We start from the raw sequence: 23,674 nt of genomic DNA on the forward strand, positions 1-23,674 counted from the left end.
TATAATAGAATTTATCCTGTAACATGAGCTGCAATTACTGTTTGTATTGTACACGTGTCTTTTATTCATTGATTGAACAAGTTTATAAATAAAATGTTCTACTATCAAATTGTATAATATGCTGAGAATTATTCTCATTTAATATTTTGTTATTCTTGTCTTTACTCACAAGAGAATTAATTGAGAATCGCACAAACAAATCAAGAATGAAAAAAAAAATTAAGATAAATAAATAAACCTAATGAACTCAATTCGGAACTTGTCATCAAATGTTCAAACTAGCTCAAATCTCAGCCGGAAAAAAGAAGAAAAAGGTCACAAGGAGAATCATCTCTTGTTCTTCTGTAAACCTATTGTTCAAGAGAGTGATTATTTTGTAAAGTTTAGGGTTTATAAAAAAAGGTTGTAATATCTCTTGGGTATTTTATGATTATTTTTGTAAAAAAAAAGAAAGACATATATAAGAGGAATTAACATCAGATTAAATGAACAGTTATACGTTATTTGAAGATGGTGAAAAAGCTTAATATGTTATTTGAGTACAGGACAGTGACGACATTGTGATAGAGGGGTGAGTCAAAATCAACCACTTTTGTTATTTAGCATACCAACTTCGTAGAATGTAAAATAGAGTACAATTAAAAATTTGGAAACCAGTTTAATACGTAATATAACATAAAGGATTTTGTTCTTTTTTTATATTTTAGTTTCCTTTCTCAAATTTAGGTTATTATTTTTTCTAATGGATTTCTCATCCTTTTAAAAGAAGATGTCTAGCGCAGACCAAACAGCCAAATTCAATCTCCTTTAGTCCCAACATTACAAACAGACTAAATTTTTTTACTTTTTAACTTTGTTTTGTTATTTACTTGTTTAACTTTCCTTGTAATTTATTTAAAGCTCTACATGTTACCTTTCATGCCAACATAATTTATCTTGGAAAAAAATATACACGCAGCATAAAGTGATATTCTTTTTTTTATACACTTCAGCCACGCAATTTGACCATATCTACACGATACGTCTTTGGTGTCATCACAACATAAAGGAAGCTCAACCCTTCTTTCAAGCCTGAACATGTCACACCAGCAGGACATGGTCTGGAAACAGACAACTCTTTTACTTTGCTTCCTGCTGACAAAGATTTCAAGTCCAGAAAACCCACATGAAGGAAACAGAGGAAGAAACACGCACAACAAAACTTACATTTCATAACCCAAATCATCTAATGGTCACAAGGAGATACATGCATATACGCACTTATTGGTCATTTGCAACGCCAAGAATACATTGTGCAAGATGAGTCAAATACGGTTCAGCCTGGGCACTATTGCTCAATATAGGTCCAAGACTCTGCAACTCAATATTGAACTCCTTCTCGAAATTGCTGCAGTATAAGGCGCAAAGAACAGAGATGAGGAAGAGAAATGGACAGACTAAAGAGTCAAACTACCTGTCATTATTCAACTTACAAGATAGAATCAGTAACTGCACTGTCTTTAGTCACTAGTTTGTACACTTGAGATGTTTTCTCTTTCTTAGATCTTTCTTTAGAATCAGATGATTCCTCTGGTTTGGTAATGCTGATAGAAGTTATCAACCACTGTGTTGCTGCAGCATAATGGAGACACAATGATTTCAGCTTCTCCACCTTCTGCAATGGAGAAATCACTCTTGTTAAATACAGAACAACCATATAAAACAGAACTAGAGTTCTGAAAACAATTGGCATCAACAAAACACTGCATTTCTCACAGAAATTTGAGTTGAACTTCATACTTCTGACTAGAGTCATCATAACGGACTAAGAGGAAAGTTATCCCATTGACTCAATATCATTACCGCAAATAGACTGAATAATATCTGGCTAAGAGCACAGTATGGAGAAGAATGGTTGTAGGGCTTGCAATAATTTGAGTCGAGACTCATCCTCAAAAAGAAATAAGATCAGAATGGTCCCTTACCTCAATATATTCCAAGTTTCGGCTATCTATATATACTGGTCTAACTTTTTTCAGGGAGAACAAAAAAAGAGAAAAAGAAAACATATTTTGGTTGTAATTAACATAAATAAAGAGAAAACACACAAGATCAGGTTGAGATACCAAATAGAAACAATTTAGGTCCTTAGAAACCTCAACTGACAGTTTTCTAAAACTTATTACTCTTACTTCCAGATTTGTCGGGACCATCTAATCTCTTCCTCTTTATAGAATGAACTCTCCAGTGCTTTTTATTCTTAAGCAATCAGCAAAGTCCTCTACCTATACTGCATCCATTGTTCATTTGCTATTAAATCTTTATTTCCTAAAAATTCTAGAGCTATGCATCAAAATGCAGGACAAATGATGAGGTAAGCTTGCATAAACAACTCATATGAAATGTACTTGACTTCTTTTAAAATAAGGATTTTCACATAGAAAAATTTACCAATATAATAATTATATTATCCTTAGGGAATGTTTTCTAAATGCCATATATCTAAGGCAGCTGGATATGCTCCTTGATTATGTGGTTTTCACCATGTCCCAGAGGCCAATATGCATCCTGATGTCCTTGAACTGGAGGATATGGTTTGCACTGTTCTTTCTTTCTTTTCCATCAATTATCAACTTTTTCATAAATGAAAAGATGTCCTGGGCCAAAATCTTGTTTATGTTCCTCCTTACCATAGAAATAGCACAATGCATCCATGACTGCCTAGTGTCAGAATAATCTGGGAAAGTATGAAAAAGACAAGCAGAACAAACCTTGAGCAGTTCAGGCAAAAGAAGCAAGCACTCGCGCAGACACTTGTTAAGGAAAAATTCATGATGTTGGATCACCTGATAAAGAATTAGCTCCCCAAATAAGATACAAACACGTTGCATAGATGTGCATTCTTATGCATTCTTTCATATGTCTGAGAACTGTGCAAGCCAGCTTTCATTCAAAAAAATTTTGAAGAGATCAGTCAGATGATGAAATTCATACCTCGTCTATGCTCCTAGCATTCTGAATTCTACTGTGTACCATGTGCCAATTAGGTTCAAGAACCTGAAGACAAGCATTGCAAATATGTTGAAAAAGGTGGCAAGCCATTTCATTTCACAAGTTTCTTCAGAAATCAAAATTTAGGGAGATAAACAAAATGTGATTTCAACTTGGAGTCAAATACTGCATCATATTGCTCCAGTTTTTCTTCTGAGAATTATCAATTTAGTCCATAAGCTTTACAATATGTTACAATTCAATCTCGAAATTTTTTTCATTCCAATTTAATCCTTGAATTTACAATATTGTTTCAAAATATGATTTTTTATGATGAAATTTTTATAGAAATAGCAAATTTTTTCTTATCTTACTTGAATGATATAAAAATAACTGAAAATAACTATTCTATCTATGACTAAAATTTGAAAAAAAATTCAAAATGGTTATTGCAAGCATATCATCTTCTCTAATGTTATTATCGTCTACATGGCATAAATAATACAATTAATTTTTCTTTGTAACTTTATTAAAGCTAATAATTTGGTGTTATAACTTTTGAACTCTATCGGAAATAAACTGTATTAAAATAAAATGAACTAACGTCCAAATTCTCACAGTTCTATAAAAAGATTAGGCATTTTTTTAAAAAATTATTTAAAGACTAAATTGTAAAAAGAACATAAAAGTTTTAGGAACCTAATTGTAACATGATGATTAATTTAGGGGCATAATTTGTCATTTTCTTTTCCAATTCTCAACACTAACCACTCATCCCCCCAACCATTTCCTTTTCTTTGACCTCCAAACAAATTTGCAAGATAATCTGTTGTAAGCTAAATGAATCTACCTCCAAAAAAAAACATTTTCTGGATAGATTTGCAGGTAATGCAGGGACATGTATATCATGTCTTTTCAGTTTACCAATTTTTTAGGGTCGAACAGCCAAATGTAATGACATAATGTCATTTTGACTAGAAATGCACGGGGCATAAATGATCTTATAGACTAGCAAACTGAAACGAAATAATATAGCATCAAAACAGATCTTAAAGAAGGGCAAAAAGTTGACAAAATGTAAAACAGTGACAAACCACTGACCCCCTGGGATCAATGGTAGTGCCTACAGTGATGTTCCTTAAGCTCAAAGGTTCAAGCCATATAAAATCCCCATTAGGGCCACTGAAATAAGAAGAAAACAACAACCATGTATGCATGCCTTGATGAATCGCGAAGAGGAAATATGCCATAAATGAAAAGGTAAAACCTGCCTCGAATGTTAAATAATGCAGAAGACTGTTAATAAATTTAAGCATGCTTCGACAGAGGAGAGATGATCTAGAGATTGCTGTTCCACGTGAATTCATGGCACGGACTCCCTACAGAAATATATTGTAGTTTAATTAGATACCCAAACAAGATAGACAAAAGCAGACTACATGAAAGGTTCATCCCTACTTGATGCACTTGCCAAGCCCCACAAAGTTGGCGCTCCACATGTTTGCAATGGAAAAGAAAGCGGAAAAGCAACTGGTATTTTGTTAAGGCCTCTTTTGATATGACAATAGACAATGGCCATTTAACCTGAAAATATTAACCAAATGTTATGAGTCAGAACAGGCTAACTGATAGATGGCAAGTGGCAACAGATGTGGTATCATCAAGCTAATGCAATGGAATTAAAAGTTGCATCACAATTAGATTAGCAAAAGATGAGCCTGGTTCTTAAGGAGAACCACTTTTTGTAGAAAAAGAAACTTGTGGACAAGTGGAACTACAACCTACAGAAGGATAAGCTACATACAAGAAATAACAAAGAGAAAGTAAACTGAAGTTTCAATACAAAATTGGAGGCCAATCCCTCTACAGTGTAAAAAGAACAGCCCTCAAAGAGAAAATTACTAACAAATACAGAGAAGGCCTTCAATTTTCAATCTGTTTTACCTTGACCAAGAAATTAGAGATTAGCTAATGGAAATAAATATTAATAGTTGTTTTGATGCATATTCCCAGCTTATGAAAAGACCAATCCCGTATAAATATCACAACATCAGTAACTACCGAAAAAAGATAATCTTTAAGAGAGAGAGAGAGAACCTTGTAGCTTAATGTAAAAGTCTGAAGACCAGTAATGCCCACTGGCTCTTCTAGATCATCATTATCAGAAGCAGTCCTAATTTCTACTATGAGCTTGCCAAGACTACTAAGCAAAGAAGATCTTTCCTGAGACCAAAAGTAACAAAATCTAACGCAAATGTAAATTAACAATTAGCACCTTCAAACAGCCAAATCGATATTCGTTTGCTTACAACATAACATGTCAAGTCCTCATGACAAGGATCTGCGGCAGCTGCTGTGGTCCGTAATGCAAGGTCTAGCAAGGACTACATTTTTTAAAGTATACCCCCAGAGATGTTAGAAATTAATAGCATTGACGATATTTTCTTATCAGGTTATGTTTCATTTTAGAGGAATGATAAAGAAGAAATGTACTTGGCAAGATTCGAAGGATAAGTAGAAACCTGTAGCTTCTCCACTGAAATCTCATCAAGTTTTTTCATGAGCTCTTCCCGAGCTATATCCATGAAATGAACTAAGAAATCACCCTGTATTAAAAAAAGTTACTGCATCATAAATGTCTGGAACAACAAAAGAATAAAATGAAAACAGTAACGGGACGTGGATTAAACTGAAAGCTATACTAGATAAAACACCCATTTAGACAGTGTCAGCTGTCCCAGTATGTGCCTGTTAACTAAAAAGACTGGTACAAGCTGTACCCAAAATTTTTCTACCCCTTTTCAACTTCACCTGATATACGCACATATACCATCCTACTTTTTTGTGAAGAGGTACAAACACAACTGGATTCACCCAATTTTTCTATTTGGAAGCTTAAAATATATAAATGAGTTGGAGAGACCCTTGGGCAGCAATTCCCCATGATCTTTGCCATTGCTAGCCACAAGGAAGCCACAATTAAGGATTTTTTTTTAGGATCACTGGCAAATGGTGTGTGGAAAGTTGATCTAACCAGAAATCTTAATGATTTGGAGATTAATGAGTTTAATCTCTGTCCATGTGCGTTCTCAATGAGAAAGAAGATGAACCGATTTGATGTCTAAACTTAAAGGGGATGTTCTTTCTGAAATCTTTCAACTTTCACTTGGCTAGGAGTATAAGACAGATTTGGAAGATAAATGCATCATCAAGAATAGCTTTTTTTGCATGGGAAGCAGCAAGAAAGTGCACCTTAACCCTGGATAAACTGATGAGGGGAATAGTCTTGCTAAACGGGTGTTACTTGTGTAAGGAGATGCAGAATCCTACAATCACATTCTAATACAGTGCCCGTTCCCATATCGGATTTGGATTCAAGGACATGATCTTTTGGGGTTCAGTTGGGTGATAGAAGGCTCACTGGAGAAGTAATCTAGCTGGAAACGGGAAACTGACCTTTCGAGTATGGGAAGAAGGAGAACAACCAGGTAATGTCATAGCTCCTCACCACCATGATGAATGAAACAATAGCAGAAGAATGGGAAGCCATAAAGGAGGCAATTCATACGTCGAAGACACATCCGAACTATTTGACATCAAATGTCTTCTTCATGATCAGCGGCAAGGAGAACTTACCATCACTGGATAGACATTGACAGCAGTTTGATATGTTTGAAGAACATGCACAGAGTCCAGATGATGCTTTATACCATAAGAAACTTGAGCAGAAGCAATTATACAATTGCTTTATAGGTCTCAGCAAAAACCTAGATAAGTACGTGAAAGAATCCTTTCAAAAATACCAACTCCTAGTCTTCGAGAAGAGTTTTGTGAAGTGAGATGTGAGAAGAATTGCAAGAAAGTGATTATAAGAAAGCAAGATCCATCCAACAATCCCAAAGCATCTACCTTGATTGCTCTGGGAAGACAGTCCTCATCCAACACCAGAAAACAAAAGAGACCTTAATGGGATCACTACCATAAACTTGGTCAAATGAAGGACAGTTGATGGGACTAATATGACAGACCTCGTAATCGAAGAGATAACAGACTAAATTCAGAAATTTCAGAAGAAAATCCTGACACCATTTGAACCTCTCTCTTCAACAAAGAACAACTGGAATTACTCCAAACATAGTTCGTTCAGAAGAAAAACAATTCCTCCTTGTCCTCCATTACGGCCAGAAGATTCGTGGCACATAAAGGTTATATCCTGCACAATATCACTGCTGGAATAAAAAATTCTCATGTCTGGATAGTGGACTCCAGAGCATCTAATCATATGACAGGAGATTCACAGTTATTTATTGAAACTAATCTGTGAACCGAGAACTGACATGTTTGGGTTATTGATGGAACACAATCTCAAGTAGTGGAAATTGGAACAGTAAAATTAACAAGGACTTAATAGTGAAATTAACAAATTTCGTGGCACATAAAGGTTATATCCTGCAAAATATCAATGCTGGAATAAAAAATTCTCATGTCTGATAGTGGACTCAAGAACATCTAATCATATGACAGGAGATTCACAGTTATTTATTGAAATTAATCCATGCAACGAGAAGTGACACGTTTGGGTTGCTGATGGAACACAATCTCAAGTGGTGGAATTGGAACAGTGAAATTAACAAGGACTTGAGGATTTAATATTTGTTGTTTGTTCCAAATTTAGATTGTAATCTACTATCTATCAATAAAATTACTCATGACTCTAATCGTTTCATTGAATTTTAAAAAAATTTGCGTGAATTTAGATATAAAAATATGGGGAGCAAGACTAATAGTACTAAGGAATGCTCGGGGTTGTACCTACTTGCTGGCAATAACACTCCAAGTGGACAAGCTCTAAATTCTCAGAGTTCATCTTTCTATGTTTCTATTTCCAATAATGATGCCATGTTGTGACACTTTTGATTAGGTCATCCTAACTTTGTATATCTTGAAAATTTGTTTACTTTAGTATTCAAAAATAAAAATCCAAATTTATTTAAATGTAGTGTACCATTTTTCAAAACATACTCACAGTACATCCAGAATCAATCGTATAAACCCTCTCATTCGCTTGCACTAATTCATAATGGTATGTGGGGGCCTTCTCAGGTAAATCACATTACAAGGTCATGTTGGTTTATATCTTTTATTGACGATCATACTCAACCGACATGGATATTTCTCTTAAAAGAAACTTGAGGTGGATCGCATCTTCAAAAACTTCAACACAATGGCAATTTCAAACAAAAATTCAAATCATCAGAATAGGTAATGTGGTTAGATATTTCTCCTAAAAGAAATCTAAGATGGGTCGAATCTTAAAAAACTTCAACACTATGCCAATTTCGAACCAAAGTTGAAATCATCAAAATAGGTAATTCAGAGAATATATTAAGTATATTCTCGGAGATTGGACAAGGGACCATTCATTAGAGCTCTTGGCGTTGACACCTCACAACAAAATGATATTATAAAATGGAAAACAAACACCTTGAAGCTGTCTGATCCCTGATGTTCTCAACCAATGTCTCAAAACAATTCTGGGGGAATCCATTCTCACTACTATATTTCTAACAAACCTAATATCATTTCCTGTCCTCACATTCCAAGCACCATGCCAAGTTCTCTTGAAACATTATCTTCCTCTCAGCTTTTATCCACAACTCCACTTAAAATATTTGGGTGTTCCATATTTGTTCGTAGTCATTCCCATCTAACAAGATAATTTTTTTCCCAAATTGAAATTCCACATAATCAAATTTTTATGACATGGCATACATGTGGGAATTCTGTGGCCTACAAATTAGACCTGCTTTAAGCTTCGCTCGTTCATTAAGTATTCCATGTCTCTTGTCTCAAGATTTTCATGGTGATGAATCCTTTCAACCAACATTGCCTGTAATGCAGAATGGAGAACTCAATCAGCAACCGCAGCGAGTACAGGATCATTGTTTTCGAGCTGGCAGAAAGGAGATCCTCGCTCACTGAGAAGGTCTTTCTCCAGCCAATTGACTCTTGAGAAGATGCAGCTAAAACGACAATCCATTAGCCTACTCTGGCATTTGTAGACAAGCACCATATCGTGGGAGGGAGTAATTTCATGTTCAAAAACTTAACGAAGACCAATTTACTGCCAAAGTCCATGTATGGGGTCTCACGATTCCGAGAAGCTGCAACTGGCGTCAACCACTTAAAAGGATTTGGGATCACTTTCTTAATCATTTCTTAGGCCATCTAGTTTGCTCAGATGTTCTAATTCATCTCAACCACCCTATTTACCTTAGAAGTTTGGTTTAGGAAAAATTATCCAAGGATTAGTATTCCTAGACTGTAGGGTCGTCGACGATACTGCTTTGCCCGTGTATTATGCTTGAAACAGTAAATAAAAACATTAGAACTCTTTCATATATGATTATAGAGCGCCTAATTCTAAAGATCGAAGGGTTCTCTCTCAAGAGCCCTGGTCCCTAAATAATCATAGGTCATAAAAGAAGGAAAGCCTCAAAACAAGCTGCACTTTTTTTTTTGAAATACCTAAACAAGCTGCACTTGATCCCTAAATACCCCACTTACTTGATCGAAAACCTAGGACTGTATCACAATAATAAGGTGCAGAATGCCAATCTTCCAAAGAAGTAATGATGTTTGAGAGCTTTTCTTGAAAAACTATATCATTCTTCTTACAAGACACAACTCAGAAAAATAATAAAACAATAAATATACCTGATCTAGAAGCAGATAATGCTTTATTGACCACAACTTTCCAATCAGATCATACTGCATGATAAATTAATTATCAGTAATTGGCACTAAGCTGATGCATTTTTCATCACTGACCACTGCATTAGCAAATGATAATAAACCTAAGATTAGCAGCTCAGAAGTCAATTATTTGATGTAAGGTTCACCTTTTCTTTAATGAGATTTAAGAGTTCACCACTGGAAAATTCATGAGCAGCCTTGATACACTCCAGATAATGATGGTTTGAGCCAAAGATTCTTAATTTAGAATTTTCTGACACAGGTACCTGTCAATAACAAAACAGCCAATGCAGCACACTATTACATGGAGGACAAATTAGTTTCGTCACTCTTCCCTAAATCAAATACAACAAACCATATAGCCAAGGAGCCAAGGCCTTAATGATAATGAAACCTGAACATTGTGTCCACATTCTCTCATGACATTCAAACATTTTCCTGTAGTCAATATCGTTCCAGCAAGATTTGCCAGGAAGCTAGGAATGCCATCCTTGAGGCTGTATCGTTGCTTCCAATACTTGGCATCATAATCCTGAGTGAGGCTCTCCTATACAGAAAACTAAATCTTGAGCATCTAAAGGTCGAACTTGATGTGCTCATTAACATGAATGGAGTCAAAATACCTTTTGAAGGAACTTGTTCTCGGCAATAAAAAATTCACCATAAGGATCATCTATAACTCCTTCATAGACCCACCTAAAATTTGTGTTCCATTTGGGTGAGAAGACTTGATAGACAGAATTAATCATATGAATAACAGGAGTTCTCAAAAGAATCTGAGATGGTATCACAAATAAATATGTAGTAAAAGAGTTCAACATAAACAAGTTAAAAGTAAATTCAATTCAGTGTTTTAAGTCTGAGTTTGGATCCATTAAGCATGAAGTCAACCAAGGCCCAATAGACAAACAAGGAGCCAATATAAAATAATGAAATAACAAAACAACGTGTTTCACATATGTTACTTCTTATCTTTAAAGATTCGAACTACCTGAAACAGTTTTCTTCTTGAAATCAAGATTCCTAGAATGTAATGGCTCCGCAGTGTGGTGCTCTACTTACTGGGTGATGGGTATTATGGCCAGATTGCAAGCTGGAATCTTGAATAAACACACCCAATTTTCTTGCTCATTTGTCAAAGAGGTGGTGCTTTTGGCTTCTTTAAAGGCCAAGGCATGAGGTATTCCAGGAATATTCCTTTACCAAGTTTTCATAGAATTTTTTTTTTTAAATAACCAAATTTCAAAGGAATTAGGAGGTTATTCCATGCTAAAGCCTTTCTGTTCTCTTTTCTTGTATCCTAGTTTAATTTTTTGTTTTTGTACAAGGATGCATTATCCTCACTCTTTTTGTAATTTCTTCGCCTTTAATTAATAAATTAAATTAGTGTGCACTAGAGGGTGCAACCCCTGTACAGAGCTTTACAAAATTTTTCATTCATAATAATGTTTCTTTTGTACTTAAAAAATAAAAAAGGTGACAGCAACATTCATTCAAGAAACACTATGCATCATTTTAATTTATCCGTGATTTCTTCATAAGGTAATGACTACTTGGATGATGCAAAAGTTACATTGCCAAAGTGCAGCATTATATTGCTGAGGCCTAGTGCAGGAAAAGGTATAGAAAGCTCACAAAGAGATTCAAATGTTTGTTATTGATGTCATCTTACTTTCTGCCACTTTTTCAAGCATTTCTTTCTAATTATATGCACATATCTTACAACAAAAAACCACAATTAATTAAGATGTGGTAACATCACATCATCATATTAACAAAGCCTACTCCAAAACAATGTTCCATAAGGCCATCCCTAGAAAAAATAAAAATAACATCCAATTTGTACTCTCTTTGATGTGGTAGAAATGAATAAGAATAGAGCAAAAGAAAAAAAATTAAAAAATTAATTCACCCCACAATCACATGGAATGGTAGCAACCACAATCACAGAGTAGTCACAACCATACAGAATTAGACACTCGAATAAATTAAAAGAAGAAATCCATATGCTTTATTCACAAACAGTCCTAGAAAATGTTGAATCACCCATGGACTTATAGAGTGTCCAAATAACTAATATCATTACTGGCAGCCAAAAGTTTTTTGTCTAATCTCTTCCAAGTGGGGGATCCTTATTCAAGGAGTTCAAATTAATTATTATATTATTGTCCATGATCTGAATGAAATCATTGCTCACTGCAAAATCAAGAGATCCATCAGTAAGTGACTTATCAATTTGTTCAGTAGGAATAACAACATCCTCTGTAAATCTCCTCAGTTACTTAATCTGCTAACTTGCTCTCATTAGTTGAACGGTGAACACTAATGGCATCTTCTAGCTCTATAAGAAGATATGGCCCTGAAAAATGTAATCCCAACATCAGTCTAGTCATGCAAGAGGATGCCGTAAGTCCAAATATTTAATACCTATATCAAGAATAGTTTAAGCTTAGTGCAACAACTTTCAAGGACTCTCCCTATTAACCATGAGCAACTAGTGTTGTTATCCCTTCGAACACTATGTAGGAGTGGAGAAATCAACTCTAGCAAGACGCAATCACTTTCTTAGGAAAGAGTGATCAAAATTATCCCATACATGAGGAGATAATTTATCCATTGAGGTTCCATAGACGTCAAGAAATGTTCGAATATTTCAACAATTAATGCTTCACGGTTAAGATCAACATCACCTAACATAAATCTAAGCCTGCAAGCCTTTTGAGAATTAAGATATCCTTGACATGTGATTGCCTTGTGATGTCAACTAATATTTTAAATGTAAAAACAATCGACTGAAAAACCTTCTTCATCCATGAATTACTGTAAAGACTATTTGGTATAGTTATTCAAGTAACCAGCAAATGCAATAAGCAACTTCAATTTCACATCATCATTTTAAAGTTGAGAAGGTGATCATAACTAATGCCTTTTATAATTTGTATTGTCTTAGATGGCTCTTGACATTCCATTGATAAACAATATTTAGCTTGGTCAAAACCAACTCAACTGAGACATAATCACTTTCTTGTAAAAGAGTGGTCATAGTTGCCTTCATGTAAAGGATATCCTTCCATTGAGGTTGCATCTACTTCAAGAAGTGTTTGCGATTTCTACAGCCAGTTTTTCACAATCAAGATCCAATATTACTAGATATAATCAAAATCTTGCGATTTTTTCAAGAGTTAAGATCTCCATGACATGCGATTGCTTCGAACTATAAGCTACCATTTTAAATGTAAAAACAATCAACTTGAAAACCTTCATCTGTCAATCACCATAACAAATATTTGGTACAGTTATCCTAGTTACACAAATAGATGCAATAAGCAATCAATGCCTTTTTTTACAACTTGAGACGCTGATCAACATCCAATGACTTATAATAATGGCCAATTGCATCTGCCATTGGCTAAGATGGCCCTTGATTATCTTTGGTAAACAATATTTAGCTTGCTCAAGACGAAGAAATAGATTACTTGAATGAAGAGGACCCATAAGCATATGACAAATGTCCTTAAGCCACTGTTTGAGTATGTTTGTTCACGACGCCATGATATTGCTAGCAGTATAGTCATTCTCTCCTCTATCAAGCCAAATAAAAGACTTAAGGAACATTATTTTTAAAATAACTTAGATTGAAGGTCACCAACATTCCTGAATAATTCACTGTTCATCTTTTCTTTCTGCAGAAAGGATTTTATTCTAACAATAACTGAGAATAATTACTTCTAAAGTCTAGACACTGAACAGCAGTCAAACCTAATAGACTGCCAACTTAAAAAGTGGCAAAAAACAACAAAAAGCACATAAATCCACCATAACTGTCCTTTTTTTTGAGATTAAAATAGTGTGAATATTATGTATATGACACCAAGAGGGTGCAACCCATGTAAAAAACTATTTACAGATCAGCAATCCACCATAACAGTCACGTAGAAGTAGAAATACCCTAATGGGATGACAAACTGATAAACATATGGCAGCAAAATAGCAGCAACACCTAACACACACATTTGTTACATACAGCAGTACCGTAGACATCCCAGCGAACTAACAGTTAAAAACCAGTCTCAACAAATCAAAAACAACCAGTTGAGATGAGGGTGAATTGAGTTTGATGAATAGGTTTGGTCAAACTGGATTGAACATGTCAATAGCTGAGTGTCATATGTGTACCCCACGTCGAAAACATATTTTTATTAAGGATTTGGAGTGTGAAATGAAGGAAAAACTTGGTGGGTAAAGAGGCCCTTGAGGAGTTTATGAAAGCAATTTGGAATTGTATCCCACTTGTATGAATCATCTTTTTGTCAGAGGTTAGGAGTGCTACCTGTGGGAAAGTGGAATTAATTAAAAATGTATAATTATTTATTTCCGGTTTGTAAAGTAGTATATTCCTAAAATATGTTAATAAGTCTCCTAATTTTCCTAGGGTTTCCTTTTCCGCTCTTAAGGTAATATATTATTCAATAGAAATTATCACATTCTTCCACATGGCTTCAAAGCCATAGGTGAAAATTTTTCGAGGGAAGTTTCTTCCTCTTTAAATCCTAACTGGCTTTCGTTGCTAGGAAACCAAAAAAAATAAAAAATAAAAAATAGAAAACCCTAACACCACTAGCTGGCCTTCACAGCTAGCCAGTCCCCAACTTGCCTTCACAGTCACAACCAGGCTGTGCAAAGCAGCACCGACCAGCCACTACCGCACCCAGCAACGCAAAGCAGCACAACCCAGCACCCCCCTGCCGTCAGCTGCACGTTCTGCCCCCTCTGCTGCACGCCGCTGCACGTCATGCACAGTAAGCTGTGAGGACAGTCAGCCCCATAGACAGCCAGCTGAGCCTCCTGCAACGCATGGTTTTTGGTTTGTTTCTCTATTCTGTTTTTTGCTTCTGGTTTCCTCTTTTACACTGCACCTACACGACTTGCTACCATGCCCGAGTTATCTGTAAGGATCTAAGTGCAAATAGAGAAAAATAAATTAGGAAATACAAGATCTACAGGAATACATAAAGAGAACTATGGAAATGTTTGCAGAAAATTCAAACCCAAGAGGTCTTTAATCCTTTCAAACTCTTAGTTAACTAGTCATTTCCTCTTCCATCTCCATTCAATGAAGTTAGAGATTTTCTCTACAACCCATTGGGATTCCATAAAAGATTGATTGTTTATTTACTTGTTCATGCGTCTTTTCTTCCTATATAAATCACATATTTTCATCTATGTAATCAACCAATGAATGAAATATTTTGAATACATTATCAATCTCTCCCTTATTTCTATTTATGTCTCTCAATATCTATCTTTTCTCTCTAATTTTCTATCTATTCTTCTTAATATTCTTACTCTATCTTTCTCAAATCCTTCTATTTCTCCTCTCACTCTCTCTCTCTCTTTCCCTCAAACCCGAATACATACTTTCTTAAGTCATAACCATGTACCCAAGTCATGACAACTTGGTATCAGAGTCGCGTACCAAATCCCAATGGGAGGTGGTGATGGCCAACGACCGCACTGCGAAGCTCTTCGATCAAATAGAGCAAACATTCGATATGATGATCAAGTTGCTGAGCAGCAGTGTTACTTCTTCGGAAGACGTAAAACCAACGGTCGCTGCTGCAGTCGTGTGCATAGGACATAGTGAGGTTCTGCTTTTTCCACTGCGTCACGATGAAGAAAAAGAAGAAGAAGACCCATATGAAGAAATTGTGGAAGAAGAAGAACCATAAAAAGAAGAAGAAGAAGACTCATATGAAGATATTACAGAAGAAGGAAAACCCGAAGGAGAGGAAGAAGAAAAAACAGAAGAAGAAAAGAAGAGGCATAAGAATAAGTGGAAGAAGAAGAGGTGGAAGAAAAAGACGTTACTGCGCTGGTGGTGCCCGGGGCATGCCAAGAAGATCTGATTTCTATGGGTTTAAGCAGTGGAAAATTGTTTTCAAAATATATATATATATCTATATAAAATAATTATTAAAAAAAATGTAATATATATTGGTTTAAAAAAAAAATTGTTTAAAAAAAATATGCTTAAAATATATATATCATAATTAAAAAATATATAAAAAAAAAAAACTAAAGCTGAATTTTAACCTTGAGGACAAGGTTAATGTTGAAGAGGATTGTAAGGATTTGAGTGTAAATACAGGACAATAGACTAGGAAATACAAGATCTGCAAAGGCAGCACAAAGAGAACTATGAAAATGTCTACAAAAAATCCAAACCTAAGATATCTTTAATCCTTTCAAACTTTTAGTTAACTAATCACTTTCTCTTCCATTTCTATTCAATGAATTTAGAAATTTTCTCTACAACTCCTTGAATTTCATGGAAGATTGACTGTTTATTTACTTGTTCATACATCATTTTTTTTATATAAATCACATATTTTTTATCTATGTAATCAATCAATAAATGATATATTTTGAATATATTATCATTATCTCCCTCATTTTTACCTATTTCTCTCAATATCTATCTTTTCTCTCTGATTTTCTATCTATTCCTCTTGATGTTCTTACTTTATCTTTCTCAAATCTTTCTATTTCTCCTCTCACTCTCCCTCTTTTTCCCTCAAATCCGAATACATACTTTCTTAAGTCATAACCATATACCCAGGTCATGACAACTTGGTATCAGAGCCGTGTACCAAATCCCAATGGAAGGTGGTGATGGCCAACGACCGCACTGCGAAGCTTTTCGATTAAATAGAGCAAAAACTCGATATGATGGTCAAGTTGCTGAGCGGCAGCATTACCTCTCCAGAGGATGTGAAACCAATGGTCGTTGCTGCAGCTGTGTGCATACGACAGTGATGTTTTGCTTTTTCCATTGCATCATGATGAAGAAAAAAGAAGAAAAAGACCCATATGAAGAAATTGCAGAAGAAGAAACAGAAAAATAAGAAGACCCATATGAAGATATTGCAGAAGAAGGAAACTATAAGGAGAGGAAGAAGAAGAAAAGGAAGAAGAGAAGAAGAGGCATAAGAAGAAGCGAAAAAAGACAAGGTGGAAGAAAAAGATGTTACCATGCTGGTGGTGTGTCAGGCATGCCGAGAAGATCTGATTTCTATGAGTTTAAGTAGTAGAAAATTGTTTTCAAATATATATATAAAAAATAATTTTTTTAAAAATGTAATATATATATAAGTTTAAAAAAACAAACTACTTAAAAAAAATCTGCTTAAAATATATATATATATGATAATTAAAAAATATAAAAAAAAAAGGCTAAAACTAAATTTCAACCTTGAAGACAATGTTGATGTTGAAGATGAGGGTATTGTAAGGATTTGAGTGCAAATAGAAAAGAATAGATTAGAAAATACAAGATCTGCAGGGGTGCACAAAGAGACCTATGGAAATATTTACAGGAAATCCAAACCCAAGAACTCTTTAATCCTTTCAAACTCTTAGTTAACTAGTCACTTCCTCTTCCATCTCCATTCAATGAATTTAGCAATTTTCTCTACAACCCCTTGGGATTCTACGGAAGATTGATTGTTTATTTACTTATTCATGCATCTTTTTGTTTTGTATATAAATCACATATTTTCATTTATGTAATCAACCAATGATATATTTTGAATACATCATCACTATTTCCCTCATTTCTACCTATCTATCTCAATATCTATCTTTTCTCTCTTATTTTCTATCTATTCCTCTTAATGTTCTTACTTTATCTTTCTCAAATCCTTCTATTTCTCCTCTCACTCTCCCTCTCTTTCCCTCAAACCCGAATGCATACTTTCTTAAGTTATAACCATGTACCCGGGTCACGACATTATCTTCACATTCCACCGGAGTTACTCTTGGAGGGATGACAGCCATTCCACCGGAGACTTACAGCACATTCAGGCAGTTTAACACTTGAAAGAAAAATATTAAATGGTCCCAACTAAACCGTATGTTCCTGAAAGGAAAAGGAAACTTAATCACCTTTAGGTAGAAGACCGAAGCTAGAGGACCCAAGATTTGATGCATGACATGAGGAAACCTCAATAATGATAGCATAGCTAGAACTTGATGTTCCATAATTCAGTCACATTTGTATATTTCTGCCTACTGCCGAAGATACCGGATGCAATTTGACAGACATACTTCAGAGTTCGAGATCCTGGTCAGATTTAAGAATTGGAAGTGAAGACTATTTCTACCAAAAAAGGAAACAGATCAGTTACAGAGTATACTAATCTCCTGAAAGGACTGTGGCAAGAGTTTGATCACTACCACTGCATAAAAATGGAAAGAAGCGAAGATGCAGGTATGCTAAAAAATTCTACTGAGGAAGACTATGCAAATGATGTTTTTGCAGGTCTTAATATTGAATTTGATCAAATTTGAGTTCAAATTTTGGGGAAAGAAGAATTGCCCTCTCTGAATGAAGAAATTTCTCTTACTGTGACTGAGGAACCTAGAAGAGGATAATGTTGGAATCTCAGACAACTGAGGGCTCAGTTATATCAGCTAATGGGTCCAAAATTTGACAGCAAACAAATAAAGAGAATGGAAAAAACTGAACCACCAAAATAAGTGGGGATAGACGAGATAACATGTCGTGCATTTCCTGTAAGAAACCAAGGCAAAACAAAGAAAAATGTTGGAAATTAAAAAGAAAACCTTCTACCTCAAGCAAAGTGTGGGTGTCTAAGAGCGGATAGTAGAAAAATTAGGGATAAGTCCACTTGACAAATCAACAAGAGAAAGAAAAAGCTCCAGAACACAGAGAGTTCATCAAGGATAAGATTAAAAGGATAAAATCCTCCTGTCTTTAGAAAAACCCACAGGTACTAGGTCATTGGAACATTCAGGTAAGTTTTCCCTTTTATATGGTTTAAATATCTCAGATAAATCATTTGCACATTCATGGATCATCAACTTAGAAGCTAGAGACCATATGACACATTTCTCACATAATTTTAGAACATATGTCCGCTCTAGCAACAGAAAAATAGCTATTGCAGTTGGTTTACTGACCATTGTAGAAGGGATTAGAGATGTCAAGATTAGTTCCTTTTTCATTTTTAAAATGTGCTTCAGGTTCCAAAGCTATTTTGACTAATCTTGTTGTCTATAAGTAAACTCTCTCATGATATGAATTGCAAGGTAACATTTTTTTTTTTCTAAATGTGTATTTCAGGACCAGAATTTGGGGTAATGATTGAACAAGTTAAGGAGATGGAAGGATTGTCCTTCTTGAAGGTACCTAGAAACCTAAGTAAAATACCTATTTTCCTTCTCTTCAAACAACCTGCTACCAGTAAGCATAGAGTATGCATCCATCACCTAAGAATTGGATACCTTCATTTACGATTTTAAGGTTATGTTTTTCTCTTTTTTTTTTCAAAGAGCTAAAATAGTTGCAATTTGCACTGTGATCTACATGAATTTGCTAAATACAAACGTATAACTTTTCCTCAATAAGACAAGAAGTTCTTTTCATTTTACATTAATTAACAAAGATATTTTGATCCATCTAACATCCTAAAATTTCTGGGACTAGATTGCTTGTTTCTTTCATTCATGATTGTACTATGATCATGTTGAGTTTATTCCTTAAATCCTGTTAAATATAATATTTTATTATTTAATTAGTTGGTATTATGTAATTAAAATTTTATTAGAATAGTAATATTATGTAATTAGAATTCTAATAAAATAATTATTTCTTAATTAATAGGTTAAGAATGTTATAAATACCCCAAGTGTAACCACCTAACAGGTGATAAATAAAATTATTATTTTTCTTCAAAAATCAACAAATCCAAATATACTATCAGTAGTGTCTTCTCCAACTTTCATAACATGATCAAAACTCAATTTAGTGTTCACATTAAAAAATTTTAAATTGAAAATGCAAGGGATTATTTCTATCGAACTCTATTAGCATATTTCTAACAAGAATGGATAATTCATGAATCACCATGTCTCCATACTTCACAAAAAAAATGGAATGGCAGAGAGGAAAAGTAGTCACTTTTTTGCCGCAACTCGAGCCTTTTTATTTCAAAATAATATACCCAAACACTGCCTGGGAGAAGCAATTCTTACAGCCATGCATCTCATTAACAGGCTACATCCACAGTATTGGACTTCAAAAGTTCTCTGGAGGTTCTCTCAAAATTATACCCTAACCTCAACACCACAAATCATCTTATCCGAAGAATTTTGGTGGAATGTCGACTGTTCACGTTCATGATCAAAACAAAGGGAAACTAGACTCGAGAGCCATTAAATCTGTCTTAGTGGGATACTCTTCAACATAGAAAGACAATAAATGCTATCATCCATCCATCTAAATATTCTAGACTTCTACGAATATTACTTTTGTGGAAACTGACTCATTTTTACTAAACCTTATCTTCGGATGGAGACTAAATTTTTGGAATATAAGGACAGAGACCTCTTCCTTCTTAATTTACCTTTGCTTTTCAATCTCAACCGGCATCTATATTCCCTCAACACCAGTTTGACTCACCCCAAGAACCAAAAAACCTCCAACTAAGGATCTTGAACCGGGATCAGAGGTAATGAAAATTACAAGACCTAAGGTTCTCTCAGGTTTACTCAAGGAAGAGGAATCCAATTCCTAAACCAGAGCAAGTTCAACCATCATATCCTAATTATGGGAATACGGTAAAATATGATAACTCTTTCCCTTATGATATTAATGTGCTTATTAAAATTTAAAAAAGAACTAGAGTATGTACTAAACCCATTGTGTCCACTCTTAAAATTTGTATCTCATGAAAAATGTTTACTATCCCAAAAAATTTTTTTATGAGTTTAAATATTGTGTCTATTCCTATTTCATTATTTGAGACATTATCCTTTAAAAATAAAAAAATACTACGAATGTAATAAATGCAAGAGTAGGAAAAGAACAGGACATAACAATGCTGAACCTACCTAAAGGAAAAAAGTCAGTGGGATGTAAATAGAAATTCACTATAAAGTACAAAGTAAATGGTTTAATCGTGAGATATAAAGCAATATTAGTGGCCAAGGGATACATACGGACCCATGGTATACTATCAAGAACTTTTTGCTCCTCCTGCCAAGATGAATATTCTCAAATACTATCTTCCCTAACTGCTAGCTATAATTTGTAGTTGTAACAATTTGATGCAAAAAATGTCTTTCTACATAGGATCTCCATGGGAAGACATGAATGAAAATTCCACCTTGGTCTTATTAAGAATGCGGGATCCAATAAAGTTTGTAGACTTAAAAACTTATTGTATGGATTAAAGCAATTGCTAAGAGACTCGTTCAAAAGATTCTTCAAGGTAATGCTAGCTATGGGAAATAGACAAAATCAAGGGGGACCATAAACTCTTTATCAAGCACTCAATTTCAAGGGGAGTCATAGTTTTACGAGTGCATATTGATGATATTGTGACGTGAAATGATGTAAATGAAATATAGGCACTCAAGTAGTGTCTGGCAAAGGATTGAAACAAAAGAATTAGCAAGTTTGAAATACTTCATAGGAATTGAAGTGACTCACTCAAAACATGGAATCTTTATCTTCCAACGGAAGTACATCAATGATCTTTTGGAAGATATAGGAAAGCTATGCAAACCTGCAAGCAATCTAATAGATCCTAATCACAAACTTACACTAGGAGAGGAAAGCTCTCAATAAGGAGATGTATAAAAAATTATTGAGAGATTCATTTACTAGTCACATACAAGACCTAACAATGCCTACATTGTAAGTGTAATAAGTCAATCTATACACAACTCCAAAGAAATTCATCTGCAACCAGCATACAGAGGATTACAATATCTTAAGGGAACTCCACGCAAAGGCATTTTGTTTAAACAGAATACAGGACTAACACTTGAAGCTTACATGAAGTTTGACTATGCTACATCAGTAATGTGATAGAAGATCTATTACAGGTTATTGCACTTTGCTTGAAAGATAAGTCCATTATCAAGGGTAGTTCTTTTGCAATTAAAAAAGCTATACAATCTCATGTTGCCTACTTTTTCGACCACGCAGATCATTTAGCCCTTCAGAAGATTAAGAGGTTAAGAGAGGTGATTTAAAACTAGATAGATATGCATTGATGTGCATAGAGGTTCATGAAAGAATGGCTATAGAATATATTGTTGATGAACATGAGTCCATATATGAGGAAAACCTAAAATCTGTAGCAGTTGAGAAGCTTGCTGAAATTCAATTATATAAAACAGGATCAAAGAAAAGATAGCTTGATGAACGAGAGTGCTTGTTAAAATTCTCCAACCACAATAGTTCCAGTGTCATCGAAGCTACGTATCAGCAGCAAGAAGGTCAAGGGATGGAATCACTACAGCTCCTTATGAAGCTGTTGACACCAAGCTTGTTTGAAGATTCAATTAGATCCCAGAATCTATTTCTGGATAGTGATTGTTTTACTAAATGTGAATTAAGTTCCAGCTTCAACAACAACGGAACTCTACTGAAGGATGTTTGGTTATATGTTAAATATCACCTTCATAAAGGATTGTTGCTTGAACTGATCAAATAGCATTAATTGATATTAGCAATTCAAATGGTAGTGGATCCCTTAGGATTTTTTCTTTGTACTGTGCTTTATGGCTATACACATCCTTGAGGACAAGGATGCTTTCATGGGGAAGGTATTGTCAAGACCCTATTAATAGTAGTTAGAATTTATAAGAAATAATTAATTCGGTTGTTTTGATTACTTAGAAATTAATTTCAACTAATTACTTTTCAACTGTAGAAGGTGGTGTTAGAATGGATTTTGTATCAAGGAAAAATATGAATGAATATTGAATTTCTTTCTCTACAGCTTTGTTGTGCTTCTTCAATTCTTTTACTTCCTTTCCTTCTTCTTCTTCCTTTTTTTCTTCCATATCAGGACAGGTTCCTGACAACCTAGTCGGAGCTTCTCGGACAAGGTCATATAAAGGTTTTGATGATCATTGGAGAAATCATATTAGGTGATTTCTATCAATGTCACTGATGAACTAAAAACTTAATTTACATGTCAAGGAATTTGGCAGGAAAATCCTCTTTCTCCTTTCCTCCTTATCTCACTAGTGGATATTCTTTACTGCTGTATGTTACTGTGGGCCAGCTGAAAAAGGTCTAATTTATCAGGGGGTGATATGGATTTAATTTCCCATTTACAGTTTGGAAAATGATATTATACTTTTATGCCATAGGAGATCAATAAATTCATTAATGTGATTTTAATGCTACTGTGTTTCAGTAACTTAAGTAAAACCGACAGAGCTGGCATTGATGTTGAGAAGCAGTCTATTAGAGGTTAGGTTAACATTGCTGGATCGTGCTAAATTATAGTGGCCCTTGACTTAGATGTCCCACTGAGGGGTTACATTTTGTTAACTTACCTGTGTATCTAAGAAATCACAGCTAAAGCAAAATATTCGATTTGTTTTTTCTAATAAAAAAAGTATATCAGAAATAAAAGAACTTACAATCTAAAGGACAATAAACTATCTTCTAGAAAGGAGAAGAAACAACCAAAATGTTTCTTTCACATGAAGTACAGGTTATCGAGAGAAAATCACTCAGGATATCTATAGATGTCATCAAGACAAGCCAATTCTAGGCATACCTTTCCAATATGCTCAGATATGCATTACTCGCATAGTGGGTCATCTTTTCCAGTAATGACCTCACTGCATTGTCGCCAGCCATGGCTTTAGCCTGGGCATTACAAAAAACCACATTTGGACAAGGGAAGAAAGCATCAAATATTTGGGAATGATAAAGAAGCAAGCTTAAATGGAAGCAACCTCAAAAATAGTATTTATTGACTAATACTAGAAAAATAATCACCTGACTCTGCAAGAGATTAAGAACTGCAGAACCTGCAAAATCATTAGCTGAAGCTTTCTGAGTCACATCAGACAAAGCTTGCATGGACGCCATCGTGGGCTGCTACACATGAAAGAG

At 34.6% G+C, this 23,674-nt stretch overlaps 1 protein-coding gene across 7 annotated transcripts in view; it reads right to left on the reverse strand.

The window, feature by feature from the left end:
• Positions 1 to 960: 960 nt before the first annotated feature.
• Positions 961 to 23,674, reverse strand: part of LOC110807864 (Spc97 / Spc98 family of spindle pole body (SBP) component) — a 28,399-nt gene continuing 5,685 nt past the window's right edge. For 4 of the 7 annotated variants that reach the window (XM_088219375.1, XM_088219372.1, XM_088219379.1 and 1 more), the window contains 15 exons: positions 23,558 to 23,659; positions 23,334 to 23,425; positions 10,350 to 10,422; positions 10,121 to 10,273; positions 9,873 to 9,992; positions 9,688 to 9,741; positions 5,493 to 5,576; positions 5,280 to 5,354; positions 5,068 to 5,193; positions 4,429 to 4,554; positions 4,242 to 4,349; positions 2,974 to 3,036; positions 2,751 to 2,825; positions 1,473 to 1,654; positions 961 to 1,387 (listed from right to left, as the gene is read on the reverse strand). In XM_088219375.1, the coding sequence (XP_088075501.1) occupies positions 1,261 to 1,387; positions 1,473 to 1,654; positions 2,751 to 2,825; positions 2,974 to 3,036; positions 4,242 to 4,349; positions 4,429 to 4,554; positions 5,068 to 5,193; positions 5,280 to 5,354; positions 5,493 to 5,576; positions 9,688 to 9,741; positions 9,873 to 9,992; positions 10,121 to 10,273; positions 10,350 to 10,422; positions 23,334 to 23,425; positions 23,558 to 23,659 (1,560 nt within the window). In that variant the 3' untranslated portion in view covers positions 961 to 1,260. The remainder of the gene's footprint in view (positions 1,388 to 1,472; positions 1,655 to 2,750; positions 2,826 to 2,973; positions 3,037 to 4,241; positions 4,350 to 4,428; positions 4,555 to 5,067; positions 5,194 to 5,279; positions 5,355 to 5,492; positions 5,577 to 9,687; positions 9,742 to 9,872; positions 9,993 to 10,120; positions 10,274 to 10,349; positions 10,423 to 23,333; positions 23,426 to 23,557; positions 23,660 to 23,674) is intronic. The other 3 variants (XM_088219377.1, XM_088219374.1, XM_088219373.1) reach the window with 2 other exon arrangements.

Source organism: Carica papaya, chromosome 5 (assembly GCF_054855325.1).
Source record: "Carica papaya isolate Zhongbai chromosome 5, ASM5485532v1, whole genome shotgun sequence".
Lineage (NCBI taxonomy): Eukaryota > Viridiplantae > Streptophyta > Magnoliopsida > Brassicales > Caricaceae > Carica > Carica papaya.